At 49.7% G+C, this 22625-nt stretch overlaps 6 protein-coding genes across 6 annotated transcripts; 2 read left to right on the plus strand and 4 right to left on the minus strand.

Annotated features, from left to right (window-relative positions):
- Positions 1 to 202: 202 nt before the first annotated feature.
- EDB82DRAFT_530399 (RAVE protein 1 C terminal-domain-containing protein) lies at positions 203 to 8999 on the minus strand (the record flags this gene model as incomplete). The annotated part of the gene is made up of 10 exons (XM_025725076.2): positions 203 to 426; positions 484 to 712; positions 774 to 1024; positions 1080 to 1326; positions 1380 to 1826; positions 1884 to 4172; positions 4230 to 4418; positions 4488 to 4735; positions 5358 to 8792; positions 8843 to 8999. 10 exons carry the CDS (start codon positions 8997 to 8999, stop codon positions 203 to 205), a joined length of 7716 nt encoding a protein of 2571 aa, XP_025593711.2.
- Positions 9000 to 9556: 557 nt separating this feature from the next.
- EDB82DRAFT_530400 (uncharacterized protein) lies at positions 9557 to 9839 on the plus strand (the record flags this gene model as incomplete). The annotated part of the gene is made up of 3 exons (XM_025725079.1): positions 9557 to 9622; positions 9674 to 9769; positions 9819 to 9839. 3 exons carry the CDS (start codon positions 9557 to 9559, stop codon positions 9837 to 9839), a joined length of 183 nt encoding a protein of 60 aa, XP_025593713.1.
- A 38-nt stretch (positions 9840 to 9877) lies between these two features.
- Positions 9878 to 13483, minus strand: EDB82DRAFT_343354 (tRNA synthetases class I-domain-containing protein). The gene is made up of 5 exons (XM_025725080.2): positions 13356 to 13483; positions 12941 to 13294; positions 11182 to 12883; positions 11074 to 11090; positions 9878 to 11014 (listed from the first exon to the last, which is right to left on the minus strand). Exons 1-5 carry the CDS (start codon positions 13428 to 13430, stop codon positions 9947 to 9949), a joined length of 3216 nt encoding a protein of 1071 aa, XP_025593714.2. The 5' UTR covers positions 13431 to 13483; the 3' UTR covers positions 9878 to 9946.
- Positions 13484 to 14663: 1180 nt separating this feature from the next.
- EDB82DRAFT_530402 (Mo25-like protein) lies at positions 14664 to 15943 on the plus strand (the record flags this gene model as incomplete). The annotated part of the gene is made up of 4 exons (XM_025725081.1): positions 14664 to 14768; positions 14817 to 14874; positions 14938 to 15419; positions 15479 to 15943. 4 exons carry the CDS (start codon positions 14664 to 14666, stop codon positions 15941 to 15943), a joined length of 1110 nt encoding a protein of 369 aa, XP_025593715.1.
- Positions 15944 to 16156: 213 nt separating this feature from the next.
- Positions 16157 to 18129, minus strand: EDB82DRAFT_343427 (uncharacterized protein). The gene is made up of 4 exons (XM_025725082.2): positions 17944 to 18129; positions 17577 to 17851; positions 16888 to 17520; positions 16157 to 16835 (listed from the first exon to the last, which is right to left on the minus strand). The coding sequence occupies exons 1-4, from the start codon at positions 18023 to 18025 to the stop codon at positions 16323 to 16325; spliced, it is 1503 nt and encodes a 500-aa protein (XP_025593716.1). The 5' UTR covers positions 18026 to 18129; the 3' UTR covers positions 16157 to 16322.
- Positions 18130 to 18902: 773 nt separating this feature from the next.
- EDB82DRAFT_343479 (kinase-like domain-containing protein) lies at positions 18903 to 21839 on the minus strand. Its single transcript, XM_025725083.2, has 2 exons — positions 19440 to 21839; positions 18903 to 19381 (listed from the first exon to the last, which is right to left on the minus strand). The coding sequence occupies exons 1-2, from the start codon at positions 21522 to 21524 to the stop codon at positions 19028 to 19030; spliced, it is 2439 nt and encodes an 812-aa protein (XP_025593717.1). The 5' UTR covers positions 21525 to 21839; the 3' UTR covers positions 18903 to 19027.
- Positions 21840 to 22625: the final 786 nt, after the last annotated feature.

The following is a 22625-nucleotide window of genomic DNA, read 5'->3' on the forward strand; positions in this document are numbered from 1 at the left end:
TTTAAAGACAATGGAATTGATAAATTATCATTGGTTAAGTATACCATATGCGTAGTTTAACACCTTATTTTTAATTAACATCACACATCTGAAGCCTTAACTCGATTGCTCCATGGCAGCGAGTTAAACAAGCTGAGTGAGCAGGCCTTGTCAACTCAAGCTCACTGTCCCATCATCTCGAGTTGTATGTTACCCACCTAAATCAAAACCCAAAGCTATCCAGAAGTGACCCTGCATCTGGCTCTTCGAAAGTCGTTGGGGGCGCCTTGACTGTCTTCTTATTGTCTCGATGTGACTCAAAGCGAAGAGTGGGTGACGGTAAGTCGGCAACTACTAGCGAGCTTCTCCTTCGAAGCAGTTTGAGGGGATTAACCTCTCCACCAAGGCCACTGGCCCCTGGAGACTTTTGGAACTCCCAATTCCGTACTATCTTGCAGTTAGCGCATGAATGTTCAATGGGCAATCTCTCAGCCTTTGGCGTACCTATATCCAGCCCAAGAAGATCACAACCCATTCGGTCGTAGAGCTTTGCGCTGTGCAGCACAAACTCCCACTCGACTTTCGGGGTAATCTTAGATGCTCCTCTTAAAGTCTGTAACGTTTGGTGACGCAAATGGGAGTAGAGTACAACCAGAGCAGGGTCATCAGTAAGGTACAGTCGAGACTTGATGTCGGGGGAGCAAGGTGTTTCCAGGAGGGTGTAAACCGGAGTCTACGAGCCAGGTCAGTTTTTGTTTCCCTACATCGGGAGTCTCTAAAATCTTCCAACGTACAATGAGTGCTCGTACTGCAACATCCTTCCGGCCAAGCATCCAAAACGCCCACGCAGCTAGCCAGCGATTGCCTTCTTGGGCTGCTAGCGGTAAGACTGTATCTTGAAGCAGTCGGCGCAGAACCGGTCCGCCGTCACCTTCGTATACCCGAGATATAGTTATGGCAAGTTGCATGTCCTTGAGCTGATTCAAGCAAACCTGAACGGCGTCATGGAGGTGGTCAGCAAGAAGGAAAAACGCAGCAGCATATTCTGTATACACGCAATCAGCTTCGGCATCGTTCAGTATTCTCAACAAAGATCTTACCAAAACGCCTCCTACTAAGCAAAGCATAGGCATTCTTCAAGGCTGCTGATCTCCATTTGGGATCTTCAAAGTTGTTTGCCAACAATCGTTGAGTCGCTGCTTGTTCCTTGTTCCAGTTCGCCATTCTCCATAAGCCTTGAAGAATGGTCTTCTTGCGAAGGGCAAGGTAATATAAACTGCAATCAACTGGATTCTTGACTTCGTTCTTTGTATATTCGTTCCGGGCAATTAGCTCAAACTGGACTTTCTATTAGGCGTTAGCTACTGTAACAAGTTTACGTCGAATCGTTCCTCAATTACCAGTGCAGTTGGGTCGGTCAGCCACATGAAAAGGCCGCTTTCGCGAGCATGCTCCCACAGCATATTGCTGTGGTTCTGTCGCGACACGAAGTCAACTAGAATATCTTGGCTGTTGGAATGAAAGGCCCAGTTGATTTCTCGCCATGAAAGATGCATTTCATTAGTACGTCCTTTGCGGAGAGCATGCTGACGGAAAAGCAGCATGAATCGAGCACCATTTTCGTCCATTGAACGGCGGTGACGTTCAACAAGGGATACACATTCGACAATGTCTGCTAGTTGAATTTGCTCGTGTCCAGAAAGTTGTGGAATGTTAGTCTTGACTAGTTTTTCATTAATCGATACAGCAGTCTGTTCGGTGAAAACTTCATCATCATCAATATCGTCAGTCTGGTTTTCATTGAGATAAACACCGTTAGACCTATCACTAGCCAAGGTGTGGCTTTGCTAAGCTTCTGTGTTAAAACGTTGCACGATTAATAATGAAATGGAGGGGCCACTTACCCCAGGCACATAAAACTCCGTTATATCCATCCCCAGGTAATCATCCAGAGTCTCGCCCTCAATATGGTACTTTAATGTCTTGTACAAGACCACTAGAATGCGCCGCACAAGTGTGGCCTTCCCTGACAAAATGCATTGAATGAGAAACTGGGGGTGAAATACTGGTAAAGGTCCGTTGAAACGTTGAACGACCTGGAACAAGTCCAGGTTGCCGTCTTTGCGTAAGGGAAGCCGCAGGTCCGCCTTCATTGACTCAGAGACCCCAACATGCCTATCCTGTACAAACATTTGGTTACCTGCGCCAATGACTAAGTGGCCATCGCCCAGCCACGTCGAGTCGCCAATTGGGTGTGGTGTGAGTTCTCGAATGGTGATCTCACGAATCTGAGCCCAAGCTGGGCCTTTGTTGAGATAATCGAATCGCATTTGGGAAAGAAGTATGACCCGATAAGGGAAACCGACAGCAAGGATCGACTGACCATCAGGTGTTGATGTCCAGTCCAAGTCTTGTATAACCTGGTGTTCTTGGAAGCTATTTTCGTACTCAAGGCGAGCACCACCGATGTCCCAAATCGTAAGCTGCGATCGCGACATGTTCACCAAAGCAGCCTTCTTCAAGGTACTTCCACTAACCAATGCTGGCTGGGAAATTCCCGTCTCTGTAGTGCATGTGGACAACCATCCGACACTACGCTGTTCAGGATCAACTCGTGCAGTCCAAAAGTCCACGCGGCCTGTATGGGTATAAGAAATGGCGACGTCGCGAGCAAAGATATCTAGAAATCCTGAGACGACAGGTTGAGAGCCAGCAGGATCTACTGGTAGAACGTATGCCAGGTTTTTTATGTCCTTTAGTTCGAAACGGCTCAACTCTCCAAGATCAGCGCCCACTACTGTTTTTGGATCATCGAAGTAACGAGGCAATTGAATCTCCCACACAACACCTTGCCCTTCCGAAGTTATAGTTGCGATATGGGCGACGGTATAATTCTTGACATCTGACCGAGGTAATATGATAAGGCAAAGTGGTTTTCCCACAACCTTGTAATTGCATTGGGCGAGGAGGGCCGCTCGACGAGTCCTACAATCCCAAAGTGAAATGGTTTCGTGGCGAAGGAATACCACAAACCGCCCTTTTCTCAATACGCATATTCGATGTATATGACCCTTTTCTGGTATGACGCTCGCCCTCGTAAGAGCAAGGCCTGAGTTATCATGGGGAGCCAGTAGATGTTTCCAGACAATACTCTCACCATCCTGTGTGCGAGAGACTACTGCTCGGCCGCTGTAGTTTCGCACGATCTTGGTGATAGAAGTCGAATGACCAGACCAGATCGTTTGTAGTGAGAGGCGCCGATCGTTCGTGGTGGGATCAAATAGATCGGCAACACTTCCAATAAAGACGCCTATCCTCCCATCAAATGCGTGTATCATGAAGTGAACCTTACCACTTTCTTTGTCGCAATACGTCTGGATTTCGGTATGGGGGGTATCGTGAGCTGATAGAAATTTACCAAGAAGTTCAAAATGAACGTCCGTAACCTGGGCCACCTTGAACAGAGTTGGTGAGCTTGCAGTAGTGCTACTAACGTTCTCCAGGGCCCAGGCCGACATGATTCCTCTCCCATCGAAAGCTATGCAGATCTCTGGGTTTTTGGTTGCAATCGCGACCAGGTGGTCGAGAGCGACGGGGTCGTCAGTGTTCAAGTCGTCAGACATTCGTGCCTCCACGGCTTGTTCAACGGAGGCTGTGAAATCTCTTCCATCGAGTACCAGAGCAAAACGCATGTCGACACCTTCAGGGTTTTCTTGTGACGGCGCAGAAACATCGACTTGGCCCCATAGCTGCCAATGCTTCCCATCAAGTGTATCGGTCGGCGTCCACACGCGGATGCATTTATCAAGGCATACAGTGTACAAGACGTTATCCGAGGCTTGCTCTACATGAAATGGCCTGCGCCACCTCACTGATGTTATAATGTTCGGGTGTCGAAGATATGTGAGATCGAAGCGAACTTCGTCGGCGCCAAAGTTGAGTCTGCGCCAGACCTTAACTAAGTGGTCGTGATAACCCGTCGAAGCAATGTATCTCGAGTCGTATGATATTATGGCATATTTAGCAATGCTCGGCAGCTCTTTCTGCCAGAGACATCTCGGTTCGGTCTTGGTATCAAATAGGGACAGGCATCGGGTGGCTACCAGAAGCTCCTCGGAGCTACCCCAGGATAAAGTACAGGGCGTTTCGTCGGGGTTTGGGAAGGGAACGTCGACAGTCGCTTGAAGCGCCCACTAGTATATATGTAAGCTCATGTCCAGGTTCTTGCGATCCGGTCTGCGAGAGCAAACCTTTAATGTGTCCTCGCGCGATCCAAGTGGTTTGTACACGCGAACTTGGGTCAGCGTACAAGTAGCAATCTTGCCTGTTGCCTCATCAAATGCGATAGCTTCTAGGGTTTGTTCTCCCTCGTCATAGACTGTTTGCAGAATTCCATGGCATCCTTCCAGTATTGTAAAGGCGCTGCCTGTAATATATACCTACAAGATGCGCCCTCGTTAGTCAAGTTCAAAGCTCGCAAATATCGGTTGAATTGGATCTGTACTGACGTTGATGTGTCGGGAGTCCCAGTAACCCGAGGCTAGCCCTTGGAGCCTCGAGCGCGGGTTTCCCGGCAAGACGGCCTTCATGCTATCAAGGAGCACAGTTTGCGCGCATTTCTCGGCGAGTACGACGGCGCTATGTTCAAGCGCAGAGGATGAATGTTGGAAGAGATGCTTGGTTAGTAGCTTCGATGCAGGGAAGCTTAGTGATGTACCTAACGACCGCCGAATCCACACAATAATCGTACGGATTACTAGCAACGATTAGATAGCCCGAGGTGACGTGACCCCCTCCCCTTAAGAGACAGAACCCACCCCAACCCCATGCCTAGGTACTAACCTAGGAACTCATGACGGCAAGTGGGTGCCGCCCTAAAGGATGGAACCCATGAGGCATGATTCTTTAATTCTTGTAGTGTTTGGGAAAGCTTGTTGGTGAGGTTAACATATACTGTAGTTAACAGTTGTCTTGTTTTTACTTTGCTTGTAGATTAAAGAGGTCGTAATGACGGCAGGGTAGCCGTTGGTTTATGTCAATTACGAGTACAGCGCATACTTCTTCAAACCTTAACTTATCAATGACATGGATTTTGCTAACTGATACTTCAAATTTCAAGCTCAAGAACTAATGATCCAACAAAACGATTGCTTGTCCAACACCATCGGCATAGCGCCGTTATGCATTCGCTTGAAACTAACAGAAAGGGGTATCCTTTTTTTTTATCAAACAAGTCATCCAACGTAAAATGAACACATCCAGATTATCCTTGGCCAAAAACCGCCCTGCCCAACTGCAATAACCTTCTCCACGCACACCTACCCTGCCCTCCATGCATGTATATATACGAATAACTGTTTTGCACTATCGGCTTGTACCTGGACGACCACGGAATTGGTCGCTCCGTGGTATTCCCAGTGGACGAGTTTGTGGTGTAGCAGACAATGTTCGCGGCGATTGAATGCGCACCGACCTTCTTGCTGGTGTAAATTTTGCGGGTTGTGACGGGGGCGCGGACTGCATATCGGATGACTTTGCACCGACGGACTTGCTGCCCACGGCTGGAAGATTTGGCTCTGGCGAGGAGGGTTGAGGCCTAGTGGTATGCCCATTCAAAGGCTTAAATCCGAAAGATCTCTTAGCAGCGAGTGGTTGTTGCGAGAGATGGAATCTGCTAGAGCCTGCAGACTCGGAAATTTCGTCAGTCTTGGACAGTCCTGACACTGATTGAGATGATTCGAATTTTGGCATTCGCGAACGCCGTGGCGTTCCCCCGACGGCAAAGCCGTGATCGGGTGCGCTGCCTCGTCCTCGCGCGCCACGCTCCAAATGCGAAGGTACTGGTGCCATAGGAGTTGTCGATGGTAAAGATGCAAATTGAGAAGGACCTCTAGAGGCAGGCCTCAAGGATGGTGATGCTGGCAGTTCTATGTCGTCTTCATCACCCGCAAGCGAAAATGCTCCGTCGTTTTCATCGATCTCTCTGAGCGGCGCCATTGATCCTGACGGCATCATCGTCGACATTGAGAACGGCTGGCCAGTCCATCGAGTTGGTGTCTCAAGTGGTGTACTGATGTAATCATAACCTCGGTCATTGCGATTGGCCATGGAGCGCCTTGCAGAAGTCATCCTCAAGCCACCACGCGGCCACGCAGTAGGTAACGAGTTTGGATATGGGCGAGTCTCAGGCACAGTAGTACGAATTCTGTCGTCTCGCTGCTTCCAATATTGCAAGATTCGGTTGCGTCTCTCACGTTCGTGCTTCTTTTGGACTTCCAACGCTGTGTGGGCCTGTCCACTCTGCTGCAACGATGCAATCGACCAAGATTTCAGGGATTGACGTTGTTTGTCAGCTGCCCAAAGTTGCCAGGCTTCAGTGTCTTGCTGCTCCAGATCTCTGGCGTACACCTTCCAGGCTTCTAACCATTCGTGCGCGCGATGAAGTTGTGAAGCCTGCATGTGCCACTGGTCCATATCCGCCTGGTTTATCCACGTATCGACTGTCAACGTCAGTTGATGAGATACCTTCCGGGCTAGCAGTTCCTGTGCCATGTCACTTTCAACTTGGCCCTCCGCAGCCAAAGATTTCCATTTATCAATAGCATTGAAGCAATTGCGCTTCTTCCTAGCAGACGACACTTGCGTGTATCGTGCCATCAGATATCTCTTAATATGCTGTTTGTCTTGGTCTCTACGATTCCTTATCGTTCGATCGAAGACTCGCAACACTGTAGTTGCTCTGAGATATAGACGGGCTCGGGCTTCCAAGCGTACCATTTGGGAAGAATCATACTGAAGTCTTTTAAAGTTCCTTAGAACCTTGGCCTTGGCCTGTTCCTCATAGTATTCTTCTGTTCTCCTTGCCATGTCTCCATCCTGTTCCGCGCACTGGAGCCATCGATCGAACGCCCGCTCAACCTGAAGATACTCGCGCCTCCATTGAAAAGCTTGAGCTCTGGCTCTGAGGTTCCACTGGTCAAAAGTGAAGTTGGCCTTCTTAACCACAAGTTGCTGGCGGTAATCAATTGCCTTTCGTCTGGTCTCAGCCTGGTCCCACCATTCTCGTAGGTAGGTGAAAGAATATTGAATCTCCCCGATACGCCGGGAAGTAACTGACAGCCGGGTTTCCCTTTGTTTATGGCTTTGCCATTGGTGAATGGCATCCACTCGAAGTCGCAGACTTGATTGGATCCGTATGGCCTGCTGAAGAGCCTCATCATGAGAAGCCTTCGACAACCACTTTGAGATCGCCCCTGATCTACTACGCGAAGCTGTCATTTGGCGGCCTAAATGTTTGAGGCGATGACAATGCCAGCAATCGAGAACATGCTGAATTCTTCCGAGCTCGTAAGCCCGAGCGGCCATTCGTGCAGTCTCTTGGAGGCTCCTCTCTTTTGCGACACCCCGTTGCCACTTTTTCACAATGACAGCTATCCTCATATGATCAATAGTGGGTTCCCGAAGCGCAGGGGCTTGGCTCCAAGACCGAAAGTAACGAAAGCGTATCATATGTCGTCTTGCGACAGCATCTCTCTCCAGACGGCGCGCAGTACGATCGGCCCAGTGGTTGAAGACCTTGCTCGCAAGGTATATTTCACGAGCTCTGCTGGCACGTTTGAGCAGCCGACTGTGTTCTTTTTCTGACTCGATCTGCTGCTCGGGTGTTAAAAGATCGTCCTCGGCCGCTACTTGCTGCGGCGGCGTGTCTTCCGGGTATTCTTGGGGTGCGGAACGATGGGCAGCTGTGCCCTCATAATTATTTACTGTGCTGTGTTGTACCACTACCGTAGGGGAATGCACTTCTTGTGCATTGTGTATACAATTGGATGGCGCCTCTTCCATAGCTTCTAGCCTGTCAGCGGGCCCCTCCCTGGGACTTTGCGGCACTTCATTGTCATGTAGTGAGTGTTCTTCGTCGTGCACAACTTGTGGTGCATTGTCTCGAATTAGGGTTGCCGTTGATCGGATAACATTGCTAAGAACTGCAAGAGGCTGGTGCATGAACGATTGAGTCGACACTGGCTTTGCTTGTATATCGGTCGGTTCCTTCACGGAAGTTTGACTATGCGGCCCAATGCCATTCACCTGCACCGACGTTGTGGTTCCGTTTACAGTCGCTGCAGGTTTTCCATCGTAAGAGTAGGCCTCAAAGTTCCTGACATCGGTAGAAGCTTCCTCGGGAATGCTTGGAAATGAAGGTATCCGTTGCGCGGGTTGTGCTCGACGGTTCGCAACCAACGAACGCCAACGGTTCATAGCTGAGGATACAACTGCCTTTCGCATTTCCTCATATGCGTCATCCTCCTCGTCAGTTTCAGAGAAATCCTGCTCATCTTGCTGGTGATACGGTGACCTTGGCGGCGGCGATGGTGAAGGCGATGGAAGCGGAGTGGATGAAGGGGGTGGCTGGGGTGCTTCCACTTCGGCGGTAGTATGGCCATTCTGCTGGCCGCCTTGTTGGGCCTCTTTCTGTTGTATGGATGCATTACTTTGACGACTTGTCGAGGATGCTGCCGGGGATAGGGAGGCTGAAGTTCGAACCGAAACTGTCGTATTATCACCAAACTCCAACACAATGCCCATTCGGTTCAGGATGGATTGAAACTTATCAAGCAAGCTGCCTTCACCTTGCTCGCCGCCTACGCGGAAGACAAAAGTTGACAAGTGATGATCTGAATCTGGATCGATTCCATACGTGGGGAGTATAACATCGTACGCCTTGAATAACGCAGCCGCCGGTAGAGGTTTGGGTTCGGGCGCAGAGTCGAGAAACTCCTGGGCAGCGACAACTACCGTGTGCAATGTAGCTATGTCTAATATGGTTAATGCCATGCTGAAGCTGCGCTGCGAGGGTGATACGGACCTTCGTTGGAGTAGTATGGGTCCTGGCTTGACAGTGCCCGACTGGCATTACTTGATCGGCCATCGTCTGATGGCGAGACCGCTCTATGCGCAGCCGGTGACATCGACGCTGCTGGTGAAGTCGCATTTGAGACCGGGCGTGAGAGGTTTGAGGGCATGAGCAGAGGAACTTTGGCGAGTTGCCCACGTCCGTCATTGGCCCATAGTCAATAAGGCGCAGTTTTTTGCTTCGATGGTTGAGGGCAATTAAGCTACCGCAGACTGTTGAAAGTAGTATAAACGAGTCTCTTGAAAGCGCGTCGAAATAGCCACGCGATCAGAAGAAGCCAGGTGGAGAATTAAACAAAAGATTTACTTGTAGTGCAGTCGAAGTAAGTGCGCCTTCGATTTCCGATGAGGGGGGCGGTATCCAAACAAGCGCAATGTGAGATTCAATAAAGAAAAACATACGCGGTCGCGATACAGTCGGAGATCCTTGCCCGGAGTTTTGACGTGTAAAGTGGGTGTGGCTGGTGCCCAACTAGCCAACCTACTACCAACACAGACCTTGTGGGGCTCTGATGACAAAAAACAGACATCCATTAGTTACTACTCGGCCGTGTGACAGCGACTGATTGACATGGCAGATATCAGTCGTCACCACTTAATTTTCCCAGGCTCCAACACAACCTATCAGTACTGCCATCACGCATCTTGACCCCGTTAGCAAGTCACCATGAACCAGCAAAAAACTCGTCCCATCCAAAAGTTTGCCAAAGCAGTCTCACAATGCTCTGCAGAGGTATGTGGCTCTTCACTTATCTTCCAGATCTTGCCACTAACTTGCCAACAGGCCACGTCTTATGGTAGATGCATTGTTGCCGACTACAACGCTGTACACAAAGATAAGTGTGTCAGGGAGTTTATGAGGCTCAAAGATTGTTATTTGGTAAGATGTCTCGATCTTGAAATAGCGTATACTTCCTGACCTTCTCCAGGCAGCATCAAAGAAACCATAGCTTGCTTCTACGAGTAGCTGTCATAAATATTGAACAATGTCATACTTGGTTCTTTCTCTTTTTTACTCATTCTCTAATCTGCAAGATTCTAAAGAGGCTCTCAACATTTACAGCTTGAGTAATCTAAGAATGAATGTCGCTTGTTGGACCTCTTGCTCCTCCTCTGCAATGAGACCCTCAGTTTGGGATTCAGCACTTGCCTCCTCGAGAGGTCGGCGCAAGGCCTTCTCAAAAACAGGACTTTGCGACTTGAAAGCACCTGACAAGCCCACATCCTCGGGGTCAGCAATAACTCTGTATTCCATCTTGATGTCGTCCGTAGGCACGAGTCCTGCTTTCTTTCGAAGTCGCTGCACACGATTGATGATCTCACGGCCAAGACCCTCTGCTACCAGCTCCGGGTGGATCTCTGTATCAAGGATAGTGAGCACCTCACTATCCGTGTTAGTCTCGAAGTTCTTTGAGGACTCGTCCTCCTTGACGCCTCGGCGCACAACGAGGTCACCCTCTTCCAGACGAATGCCGTCAACATCGATGTGCTTGTCCTGGAGATATCCCTTGACCTGATCACTGGTAAGAAGAGGCAAGCCCTTCTTGACACGGGCCATGTCCTTCTTGAGCTTCTTTCCAAGCACAGGCCAGTCTGCGGTGACACTGTACTGCACGTTGTACTTGGATTCGTCGCTAGAAAGCACAAGATCTCGTACATTCAGCTCCTCGCTGATGTAATTCTGTAACGACTTTACATCTTCCAGGTACTGGGGGTCGGAGTGAAGCACCACGAGAGTCTTCAGCGGTTGCTTGAGACCAATGGTGCGGCGTTCACGCGACACGCGAGCAAGCTCGATGACACGCTGCATACGACCGACACGTCTCTCCACCTCCTTATCAAACAACTCTTGACGCACATCGGGGAATGGTAGGAAATGAACACTACGAGGGTCGTCGCCCTGGAGTTCCTTAGGGATGTGAGGCAGGAGCTTGAGGTAGATGGTGTCTGTGAGGAAAGGCGTAAAGGGAGCCAAGCCACGACAAAGAGTGAAGAGCACTTCGAATAGAGCATTCAAGGCGTGTAGAGTGTCATCAAGGCCATTCTCTCCTTTGAGTCGCTTTCGGTTAAATCGGATGTACCAGTTTGTGGTGTTGTCAATAAGACCTAAAAGTCGAGGAACAACCTAAAAAAGAGTCAGCATGAGTCTGTCGGATTCTAATACACAGGGGCTTATGTATTTACCGTGTACAATCTGTAGGCTGCATAAAGTTAGCTACGTCCAGAAACAGTAAAAAGTTTACGGGAATAGAGCTTGTAGGGGCTCATAAGAATATGGGGTTCGCGACTTACCCTCCATTTCTTGGTTAACAAACGCCAACAGCGACTGACAAGATGCCAAAATCCATCTGTCCATGACGTTGCTGTTTGTAGCCTCCAACTTGGGATCCCAGACAAAGTCGACATTCTCGACCTTCTTGAGCAAAGCAACCTGGCCCTCGAAGAATTTGTAGCTGTTCCAGAGAGGGAGGAGAACCTTCTGGACAACCTCTTTAACACCAGACTCCTTAAATCGCAGTGGCTCGGCTCGTACAACAGGCGAGTTGATAAGGTAGAGTCGAAGAGCATCAGATCCATATTTGGACATGACGATAGCAGGATCAGGGTAGTTCTTGAGTCGCTTCGACATCTTCTTGCCATCCTCTGCAAGCACAATTCCGTTGACAACGCAGTTCTTGAATGGCGATTTGCCGAACAGGTGAGTACCCAGAACTGTCAGGGTGTAGAACCATCCACGGGTCTGGTCCAAACCTTCCGCAATGAAGTTTCCAGGGAATGACTGTTCGAACTTTTCGACATTCTCAAAGGGGTAGTGTTGACTAGCATATGGCATGCTTCCAGACTCGAACCAGCAGTCGAATACCTCTTCGATACGCTTCAGTTGGCCTTTGCCCATTTTACTAGGGATCGTGATGTGATCAACCTTGTCGCGGTGAAGGTCGGAGAGATCGCCCTCGTAACCACTGAGCTCACGGAGCTCTTGGACGCTTCCTACACAGACTCTCTCTTCAAGATCATCGCTAACCCACAGAGGGATGGGTGTGCCCCAGTATCGGTTTCGGCTGACGTTCCAGTCACGAGCATTGGCGATCCAGCTGGCGAACCGCTTCTCCTTGACAAACGATGGGACCCAACGTGTCTCTTCAATGTTCTTGAGCATGTCGGGAATTATGTCGGGAATACGGATGAACCAGGAAGGAACGGCCCTGTAGATCAGAGGTGTGTCTGAGCGAGGACACATGGGGTAAGAATGCTTGAGTTGAGACTCGTTGGCGATGCGGCCCGCGTTCTTCAAGTGTTTGATGATGTGCTTATCAGCTTCCTTAACATGCATACCCTTGAAGTCGGAAACTCGGTCAGTGAAGTGGCCGGTGTCGTTAACAGGATCAGGAGGTGGTCGGTTCTCAGTAACAATGCCTGCGGCGACGGCAACATTGTAATCGTCCTCACCGAATGCTGGAGCTTGGTGAACAATTCCCACACCACTGTCGTCAGTAACGTAGGTGGCATTCAGGACCTTGAAGGCAATGTCCTTGAACTCGTCGTAGAAGTAGTTGAACGGAGGCGTGTACTTCCATCCCAGCATGTCCTTGCCGAGAATCTTCTCCACAATCTTAAATTTGGCCTTCTTGGGGTCCTTGTATAAAGTTCCAAGAAGCTTTTCAAGTAGGATATATGTCTTTCCGGTCTTCTCATCTAGGATCTTAACGTACTCGAAATCGGGGTGCGCTGCAAGTCCGAGATGCGATGGCAGCGTCCAGGGAGTAGTTGTCCAGGCAAGCAAGTTCACTTCAGGGTCATCAACAAGAGGGAATGTAACGACGACGGCGGGATCAGTCACGTCTTGGTAGTTCTGGTTGGCCTCGAAGTTACTCAAAGCAGTGGTGAGGACAGTAGAGTAGGGCATAACTCGGTGGCCCTGGTAAACTTGGTCCTTGTCGAACAATTGTTTGAAAACCCACCATTCGGACTCCATGAAGTTAGGGTCCATAGTCTGTAGTGATGCGTTTTAGTGACCTGATATCATACAAATAGTTGTGGGCTTCTTCACCTTGTAATCATTGTCGAAGTCAATCCAGCGACCCAACCGTTCGACGGTTTGACGCCATTCTTTGGCGTAGCGCATAACAATAGAACGACACTCCTCGTTGTACTTGGCAATACCAAGTTCCATGACAGCAGCCTTTCCGGAGATTCCAAGCTTCTTGTCAATTTCGTGCTCGATAGGGAGGCCGTGGGTATCCCAACCAAAGCGACGCTCGACATGGAAGCCCTTCATGGACCAGTATCGGGGGATGACATCCTTGATGGTGGAAGTAAGAAGATGTCCGTAATGAGGGAGGCCGGTCGCAAAAGGAGGTCCGTCGTAGAAAGTGTAGCGAGGCCGACCTTCAGATAGTTCTACCTATAGTGATGACTTGAGTCAGAGGAATCATTCGATAGAGTCTGCACAGGGCAGTACGAACCTGTCGGAGAAAAGCATCGATCTCGCGCCATCTTTGGAGGACAGCCTCCTCTTCCTTGGGAAAATCGATGGACATAGTGACTGATGGTTTGACTACAAGTGAGCGAGGGTTTAGTCAGTCCAGGACAAACTAAAACGGCAAGGTAGGGGAGCTCAGAGCGGAAGAACGGGTTCGTCGTTAATATTAAAGGGATCTTGGACCTACTCACCGATTGAGAAGTCTCGCCTGGCAGTCTGGTCAGCGCACAGAAGACCTTGAGAATGTACGCCAAGCGACAATGCAAATCGTCGATGGAGGGGCAGGTTTAAGAAAAAGATGCCTTGGGATGGTGGGTGAGTCAAGAGGATGGGCAGAAAGTGGGGTGGAATGTGTGCCCCGCGTTAGTCTACAGCGCCTGCCCGGGATGGAGGGGTCCTTCCATGTCGGCCGACTTTCGGGGGCTACCTTCAATAGTAGTGCTTGCTTGTTGAGGCTCTCTATAGTACCTACTACCTACTATGGAAGTAAAGACTCTTCTAACTTGATATCACCAAGATGGAAGATAATATAGGTTGAGCGGGCTTGAGGCTATAACTCACTCGGTAGGTAATTAACTACCTGACTACCTCCTATTGACTTAATATTATTAGTAGATTGTCGCAAATGGATGGGTGCAGGTCCTAGAAATATCTCGAGGCCCTATGCGACGGGAGTAACTCGGCTTAAGATGCCACCGAAGTCAGATGTGAGTCAGGTTGCCGGAATCGGGCTACTAATCACGCTTGTGTGTTTTGTTCCATATATTCAATTCTACGACAAGCTATCTAATAGTAAGACGGGACTTGTGTTGAGATTAGCGATTATGTCACTTTAAAGCTCTAACACTAAAAATGATCGGGGCTTGATGTGGCGCGTGCGTGGTTGCTACCTGCAGATGGAATCCAAACAACAACCCCAAGCAACCTTGGTAAGGTAGTATAGCTGATATTGACAGCCCATGTATCTGATTGTCGTCAACCGTTAACCTACTTCGACATTGTTTAACCCAGACTCCGCCAACACTATTCATCTCGTCCTTCGCTTGCTTTTTGTTGCTCCTGACTTGAGAATTCTTCAGCACCATTCGGCGTTACTCGCCTAATTAGTACTTAAGCATTTTATGTTTCCAGGTCCTTGAGACCCATACCGCTATCGATAACAAGTCTGACGTCGAATGCTGCCGACCACCAAGTAATCACAGACGAACCACATCTCGACAGTGTCCAAATTCTTGCCTTGTTACAGAGATCTCTGCATTCTTAACATAACCGTGGTCCATTACCTCGAGCTATGTCGTTCTTGTTTGGTAGGGCCCGGACACGCACAGTCGCTGATCTCCCCAAGCAAGCACGCGAACATGTCTTGAAGCTTGAGGGGCCGCAAGGTCCGTCCAAGGTAGTGACCCTATCATATCGATTCGAGACCAAATAATGACTTTCAAAGGCCGAAGAGCTTGCCCGAGTTCTGAGCCAAATGAAGACCATCCTTCAAGGCACTCCTGGTATGCCCCTCCCCCTCACCTTTCGTATGAACCACTGGATGAATGGCTGAGACATCTCCCCAGAGGCCGATACATCCCCAGAACAAATCCTACAGCTTGTAACTGGTCTCATCGACGAAGACCTCCTCCACCTCCTAGCCGTCAACCTCTTCCGCTTGCCGTTCGAGTCGCGTAAAGATACGCAGGTGATCTTCTCCTACGTCTTCCGTTTCCGCCCCGCCACCGCCGCCCCAAAGAGCGATCCTCTTGCACTGTCTTACGTTGTGTGCAACCGTCCTCAAGTCTTAGTCGAGCTATGTCGTGGCTACGATCACAAGGAGAGCGCCACGCCAGCTGGTTCTGTACTGCGAGAGCTGCTAAAGAACGAGGCAGCAGCTGCTATCATTCTCTATGATGACGGAGACGAGCCTGGTTCAAGTTCCAAGGGACTTAACGCAATTGACCGTGACCGGCCCCAAAGTGGCAGAGGCGTGTTTTGGAGATTCTTCGATTGGGTAGATAAGAGCTCCTTCGAGGTGGCAGCCGATGCTTTTACTACTTTCCGGGTAAGCCTTCTTTGGCCACATCTTGACTTCTTCGAATGCAGACACTGACTCCTTTATAGGAGCTCCTAACGCGCCACAAGGATCTTGTACCAAGGTACTTATCCGCCAACTTTGAACTTTTCTTCGACAAATACAACAATATCCTGGTCCAGTCAAACAGCTACGTGACCAAACGTCAATCAATTAAGCTTCTGGGTGAGATCCTGCTGGATCGCTCCAACTATAGCGTAATGACTGCTTATGTTGACCGTGGCGAGCACCTCAAAATATGCATGAACCTCCTGCGCGATGATAGGAAAATGGTCCAGTACGAAGGATTCCATGTATTCAAGGTCTTTGTTGCCAACCCGCACAAGTCCATTGCTGTCCAAAAGATACTTCTCATGAACCGCGATAAGCTCCTTACTTTCCTTTCCCATTTTCTTGAGGATCGGACCGATGACGAGCAATTCATCGACGAGAGAGAGTTTTTGATCAAGCAGATTCGCAACATGCCGGCCGTTCCCGTTCCTCCTCAGCGGTAACCGGTAGTGTGCTGTTGTACTCGGTGCGGTATGACATCTCATCACCATACATTTTTGCAATCAGGCGGCATTTCCTCGTGCTTTTCACTCATTGGCGACGGTATGTGAGGCTAAAAGGGCGCAGTTTTCTGTTCTATCACAATGGCATTGCATATTTTACCCTTTCTCATATTTGTTATCCCCTACAGTATCTTAGCGCTCGTGTCCGTGGCATTGACTGCATCAGGACACGAATGTCGTTCCGCCGATCTTGGCTCATGATTTATTATACAAAAGACGCTCCCAACGCCCCTTGTTCCCAGTATGTAGTCTAAAATTCAGTAACTCCCAGTGCAGTCGGTATTCGCCGCTTCAGCAAACCGATAGCACTCAGTGTTGTTCAACGCTGCTTGGAAAGCAAGACGTTGACGCTCTCGCGAGCGTTCTCGGTGGCCCACACACTATCTATTCCACCGCGGCGCCATTCATCGCCCGATGCGTGCTCTCCGCCTCCTCTTGGTGCTTCTCCCATAATCACTTCAAGGTCTCTCTTTTGCGAGCTCAGCCAGTTTTTGATAAAGTTGGCCGGATCTTTGCTGAGAGATTCGAAGAAGGAGTGCTTGGCCTTTGATACAGCGATCGCTTGAACTACGCGAGCAAGTTGGTCGTCAAGCCCCGTCACCTCCTTGAGCATTGCGATATACTGTGGGTTGTTGAGCAGAGGCAGTAGGGAGTCACGAAGCGGATCTTCCACGGGGACCTGGATATCATAAATCGTGTGTTGTGGGTCCTTGTGGAATTCCTGGTCAACTCGGATGGTGTACTGAAGGCGGGTGGGTTCAAGAGGACGAAGGTGCTGTTGCACATAATCGTTGAGCAGAGGGATGTGACCGATATCACCTTGTCTTATAACCTGTATCTATGGTCAGGATTGTATTCACAGCAGAGATTAGAAAGAAACCAACCTTCTTCAGAGGCTCGTTGCAGCGAAAATTACGTTTTTCTTCGTCTTCTTGCAGTCCAAGCAACTTGATGTACTCCCAGAGGCCCATGACCGCGTCTTGGTGGGTAGCATCTTTCATATCCACGACATCAGCAAGCTCAGGGCTCAATTGATATCTCTCGGGGGATTCTTGGCGGAACAGGCTGATGGTAATGTTCTGGTTTTCGTCTCCATTTCTCTTGAAAGTGAGTTCATCAAAGTCTGCTGCAGCAGGGAGACTGGCAGCGGGCTGATTTCGGGCGGAAGCATCGGGCTTCTTCCACTCGACTATTTGCTCGTTGCCACTTCGGAAATGGGATGATCGGTCGAAGTCGACAGTTAGAGACTTGAAAAAGTGCGAGAATCGAGGCTTCTCTGCGGATTTTCGCTTGGAGGCCGACTCGTTAGAGTCCTTCCCTTCATCGTCCACGGCGTCCTGGGTCGCGGGCTGTTCAGTTTCCTCGTCTTCGTTGTCAAGGAGACGGCCTTCAATTTTAACTCGATAAGAAGCCTCCATGCTGGGGGTAAAGTCGAATGAGTCGGAGTTCAGTCCGTTGCTTTGCCAGATTTGATCTTCTACCGTGTTGCTGATCCAAATTCGTAATGTTTTGTATCTCTAGATGATCGTTCAATGGGTGTTTCATATTAGGTCTGGACGAGTTTCAAACTAACCTTGGATCCGCGGCTCGTATAATCGACAATGTCTAGGCGTTTTCGCGTGATGGTTGCATCAAGCCGTCGCTCGACATCCCGTAGGTCTTTGTATCGTTGGACGCCATCTGCATCAACAATGCTATCCTCAACTCCTTCAGGGATGTTTTTATCGGTAGGCTTTCGACTACGTCGCTTGGCAAGCTCACTGGCATGGGCCTGAGCCTGTTGTTGTTGGGCAATCTGTGCCTGTGTGAGGGGAACAGAAGGGTGAGGCCCAGAAGACATCATAGGACCTAATAAGAAGTCCTTGTTAGCAGGCAGATACATGGGATGTGCCCGGGATTGGGATAGGCAACGGTATAGATTGTGTTAACAAAGAGCGTACCAATTCCACCTCGTCGCTGGTTCGTCGCATGAGGTGACCGTTGGGGAACCTGCTGCGCATAGGCGCGATATTGGGGCTGCATTTTGCCGAAATTTCAAGGTCTTGCGTTGGGGTTCGATAGGTATCGGCTGGTGGAATTTCACGTTGATCGTGTCGCGTCGCATGGCATTGCGCCGCGAGAAATCGATAGCTGGGAATGCTCACGTGATCTATCCAAGCAATGTGGGCACGTATCACTCGCTGGCACCTCAGCTTCTGCAACGCCCCCTAGACCCCCTAATATCTACTGGGTAATTGCCCCATACAACCAGCTTGACATGAGCCATGGCTCTAAGAATCACCGTGTCGCAGCATAACTGAAGATGTAGTCTAAGTCGTGGTTCGAAACTACTAAGAAGGTGGCTCATACTAGCTTTAAGGGATCTGACATCTCCCCGACAATCAATTTAATAATTAGGTAGGTTCTTCACTCTAGAACCTGAACACATTACGCATATCGAGTGCTCAACTATCAGAGACCCCTCTATAACTATCAAGGAATTGTGATAATTGTTGAGAGCATTTAAGTAAAGTAAAACCAGTGATCCGACTATAAATCGGCCTCTTTTCGCCAGCACGTGTTATTTTGTATTGTGATTAGAAGATACCGGGTCCTCGGCGCTGTTCATCTCAAAAGGTTCAGAGGGCTAAGATTGCGCTCCTCTCCACGAACGCTTTGCGCGAGCAGGCACCAAGCAAAAAGCAGGCCAATTCCCCAACGCTTGCATATAGCCATAGGGTGAAGTGATTGAGCTCCTTGAAATCTAGAAGTCTTAGACCATGTAATTCATCCATCAACAACCGCGTAGCTGCTGTGCCCTTCTTCCCCTTCCAGTCCCCCAGTTCAAATAAAATGCACCCCAAAACAATGCATTGGCCAGTCCGCTCAGATGATTAAAACTCCTCAATTAAGACGCCGCGCTCTCAATGCCATCAACTTACTGGATGTAATCGACGAGGGGTCAAATGCCAAATGAGATCGACTGGAATAGTCCACAACTCATGAGCACCTCGAGTTTATCCATGCAGTTTCGTCGGTAACTCCTCAGAATGCGGAGCCGAGACCATTCCTTGATTGTCTCTTGCTGAACCGGTTGCGCTTAGGTGCCGGATCTTCAGCATTCCCCTGATTCTTACTCAGATGGTTCCGTCCCTGTCGATCACTTATTCCAAACCCTTCAGAATAGTTGCCCGGCCCCCCTAACGTACTCGAAGGACTCGATACTTGAGACGCCATGTCGGCAAATCCACTGTCGCCTCCATAGGAAGTGGCCATGCTCTGAGAAAGCGCCATATCTCTGGCCCGCTCCAAGCACTCAACCCAATCAGCGGCGGCTGAACCCCCTTCCGGTGGAGTTGATGAGGATTTGGCCTCTTCAAATGTATAATGGTGACCACCCTGTATGTGATTGTAAGCATAATGTTCGAAGTATCCATAGATGGGAGGTTTTGCTTACCGTATTGACGCACCATACGGTTTGCCCCTTTGCATCGACCTGAGTCTTCCAGGAACAATCTGAACCTAGCAAGGACAGCTCTTGCTTTGCCCGTTTCTCCTCACCACCGGCTGGAGCAAGCACAATTCGACCGCTTGAGGTAATCATGACCAGGCGCTGGCGCTTCTTTGTTGTGCTTCCAATGAAGAAACGAGACAACTTCTTATGTCCTTCTCCTGGTTCCTTTCCGTGGGGGCTTGATGGCAAAGGCGTCGAGACCACCATGAGGTCACCTAGCTTGAGAATGCGCTCGTTGTTCTTAGTCAACACAGGCGACCATTCAATGTCAAGTTGTGTGGGGGGAGGGAGTTCGGTGATTATTCTAGAAGGCCGATTGCTCCCATTAGAAGAGGCAGCCTGAGGCCCAGGGGGTGCTCTCGAGTTGTTGTTCGGGTTCGCAGAGTTGGGAAAGCCGTTCAGCTGGATGACCTGCGGCTCTTGCGGGGGTGCTACATAAGGGCGTAAGCGAGGTGCTTTTGTCCTCCAGAGACCTTTTCCAAAGGGTTGCCCGTCAAAGAACTCGTGGTTTTTTATGTGCTCAACGGTGAGTCGCCTAGCAGGTTCAAGTACTAAGCAACGCTCCACGAGGTCTCGAGCAGCTGGCGGAAACCCATGGGGAAATTCATATTCGAGATTAACGATTTTTTGAAAGGTAAGGTATTCGCTGCCTCCTTTGAAAGGTGGTCGGCCAGCCAAGAGTTGGTATATGATGCATCCGAATGCCCACAAGTCGCTAGCCTTACAAGCATTCTTATGTGTAAGTAGTTCAGGGCTCACATATTCAGCAGTGCCAACAAACGATGCCGCACGGCTATCTTCGTCGCGTCCTGGGTCAGGAACACCACTGGCAGATGCGGTTGACCCATCTTCTCGGGGGTCCTTCAGTAATTTAGCAGTTCCAAAATCCGTAATCTTGACATGCATTTGATCATCCAGCAACACGTTTTCGGGTTTTAGATCTCGGTGGATGACACCCCGAGAATGCATGTAATCAATGGCATCGAGAATTTGTGCACCGTAGAATCTAGTGCATTCGATGTCGAAAGTGCCTGTCTTCTTCAGGACACCAAGAAGCTCTCCGCCGTTACATAGATCGAGAACATAATAGAGGGATGTCTCGTCTTGGAATGTGTAGTATAATCGGACAATGCCAGGATGCTCGGTAAGTCGATTGAGGGTGTTTTTCTCAATGTTGACATACTTGATTTTCTTCTCCTTGATAATGTGTCTCTTTTCAAGTACCTTGACGGCGTATTCTTTCAGTGTTTGCCGATCAGTCGCCATGAATACTGTGCTGTACGAGCCCTCTCCAAGAGTACGTCCAAAGGAAAAGTCGCGGACGCCCTTCTTGACCTGTCGGACAACAGTACGCCCATTCGCATCAACTTCTCGCCGAACTCCTACAGCAGCTCCGCGCTCCTGCCAGTCTTCTCTACTGGTGGGAACCGGCGCATCACCAGCGTATGGCTGGTTCGTCTGTGGTCCACCAGGCCCGGCTGCGTATCCTACACCCATGCCTCTTGAGCTCCCTCGAGGTGGTAGCGGACTGCCGCCAGGGTTTAAGCCTGATACTGGTCGACTCGACTTGTTAAAGCGATGGGGATCTCGTCGGCTGGACTCCCTGGCAGGGTAAGAGAGACCGGAGCCAGGTTCTGGCGCGTAGGGCATGCCGTAAATGGACGTCCTTGAGGTCTCCGTTTGGGATGATGTATGCGAAGGACCGTTCGAGGGGCTTGTTTCTGAAGCAAGGTCGGTTGACTGAGCAGATGGGGTGAGTCTGGGGTCGGTTAAAGATGATTCGACGCCGGCATCTATAGGGTCGAGACGAATGGCATCGTAAGGTGAGGGCGTTGTCGATGTGACTGTTGGTTGAGGCGTAGAGGGGAGGGCGGAGGTTGACGTTGATGCGGAGAGGGACGTATTTTGAGCAGTAGAATCGGGTCCAACGGGAGTAGTTGATGAAGCGTTAACAGCCTCAGCGGCGTCGTCAGGGTTGGCGATGCGCAGTCCGCCTAGGGCCTGAGAAAGGCTCAGGTCCCCATTCATGGTGGGCGATGGAGAAGCCTTGTGGCAGATGCTCAGGGGAAGTGGGCAGGCTCAAGCTCGACTCGCACGGGGAGGAGAAACGCGAGTCGTGAGCAAGGGACGGTCGGCCACTGGCGGCGGCTTGAACCCTGGAGCATCACCGGTGTTGAACAATCTACGTTGGAGTTGAGAGCGAGAGATGTCAAGGTGAGATACGAGGTTGGTGTAGGTGAGGTGGTTAGCGACAAATTGTTAAAAGGCGGATTGTTGCTTCGCTCTGCATTGCGTTGCGTTGCGTTGTACTGTACGGGAGGCGGGCTGTAAACTATGGAGACCTGTCTGAGTAAAAAAAGTACCTGGAGCACAGCCAGGCCAACAGCGATCCATTAACAGTCAGTACCTAAGGCAGGTTGGCCGCTCCGCTCCCTGAGGTACGAGGCTACCCCAGCTCAGTACCAGCCCACCTCAAGATTACGAGTGTACAGAGAAGCGAAAGACGACGGACGCCTTAGGCCGTCGCCAACCTTGTATTTTAAACTTAAGGGGTCAGTAAAGGAGAACCCAGCGAACTTCCGGTTTTCTTGTATTATGTCTGGAGGTTTTGCTCGATACTTAAGCGCGTGTGTACCAGGGAGTGAACGAGCGAAGTAGAAGCACTCCTTTAGTTAGTACTAACTTTTGATTATCCAGAAACATGTATCCATATCTAGCAAGTGAAGATCAAAATATTCCACAGGCACCCATATAGTAGGTACTAGAATAGATAGTGAGATAACCTATATTTAGCTAAGTACCTGGTCGATAAGTGCAGAAGCCGATGACATGTTGAATAACTTTCCAATACAAAGTTAGCATTTCACGGGTGCTCCAGGTGCACATCACTTGTGAGCCGCAAATGGCCCCATCCATCAGGTACCTGACTATCACTGCGCTAAACAATGGCTGAAGCTTCCAGTATCTGGGCGGCTGGGCCAAACTTCTCGATCTCTTTTTGGAGGTCGTTCGAATTATAAGTCGATTCTTGGGTATATCGGCTTCCATCCTCATCAACATTTCCCACCAAGTTCGTATCAGATACATCTACGAGATATACCTAAAATAGATACCCGTGAGAGGTACTAA

This window comes from Fusarium venenatum (genome assembly GCF_020744135.1).
Source record: "Fusarium venenatum strain MPI-CAGE-CH-0201 chromosome Unknown EDB82scaffold_4, whole genome shotgun sequence".
NCBI classification, from domain to species: Eukaryota; Fungi; Ascomycota; class Sordariomycetes; order Hypocreales; family Nectriaceae; genus Fusarium; species Fusarium venenatum.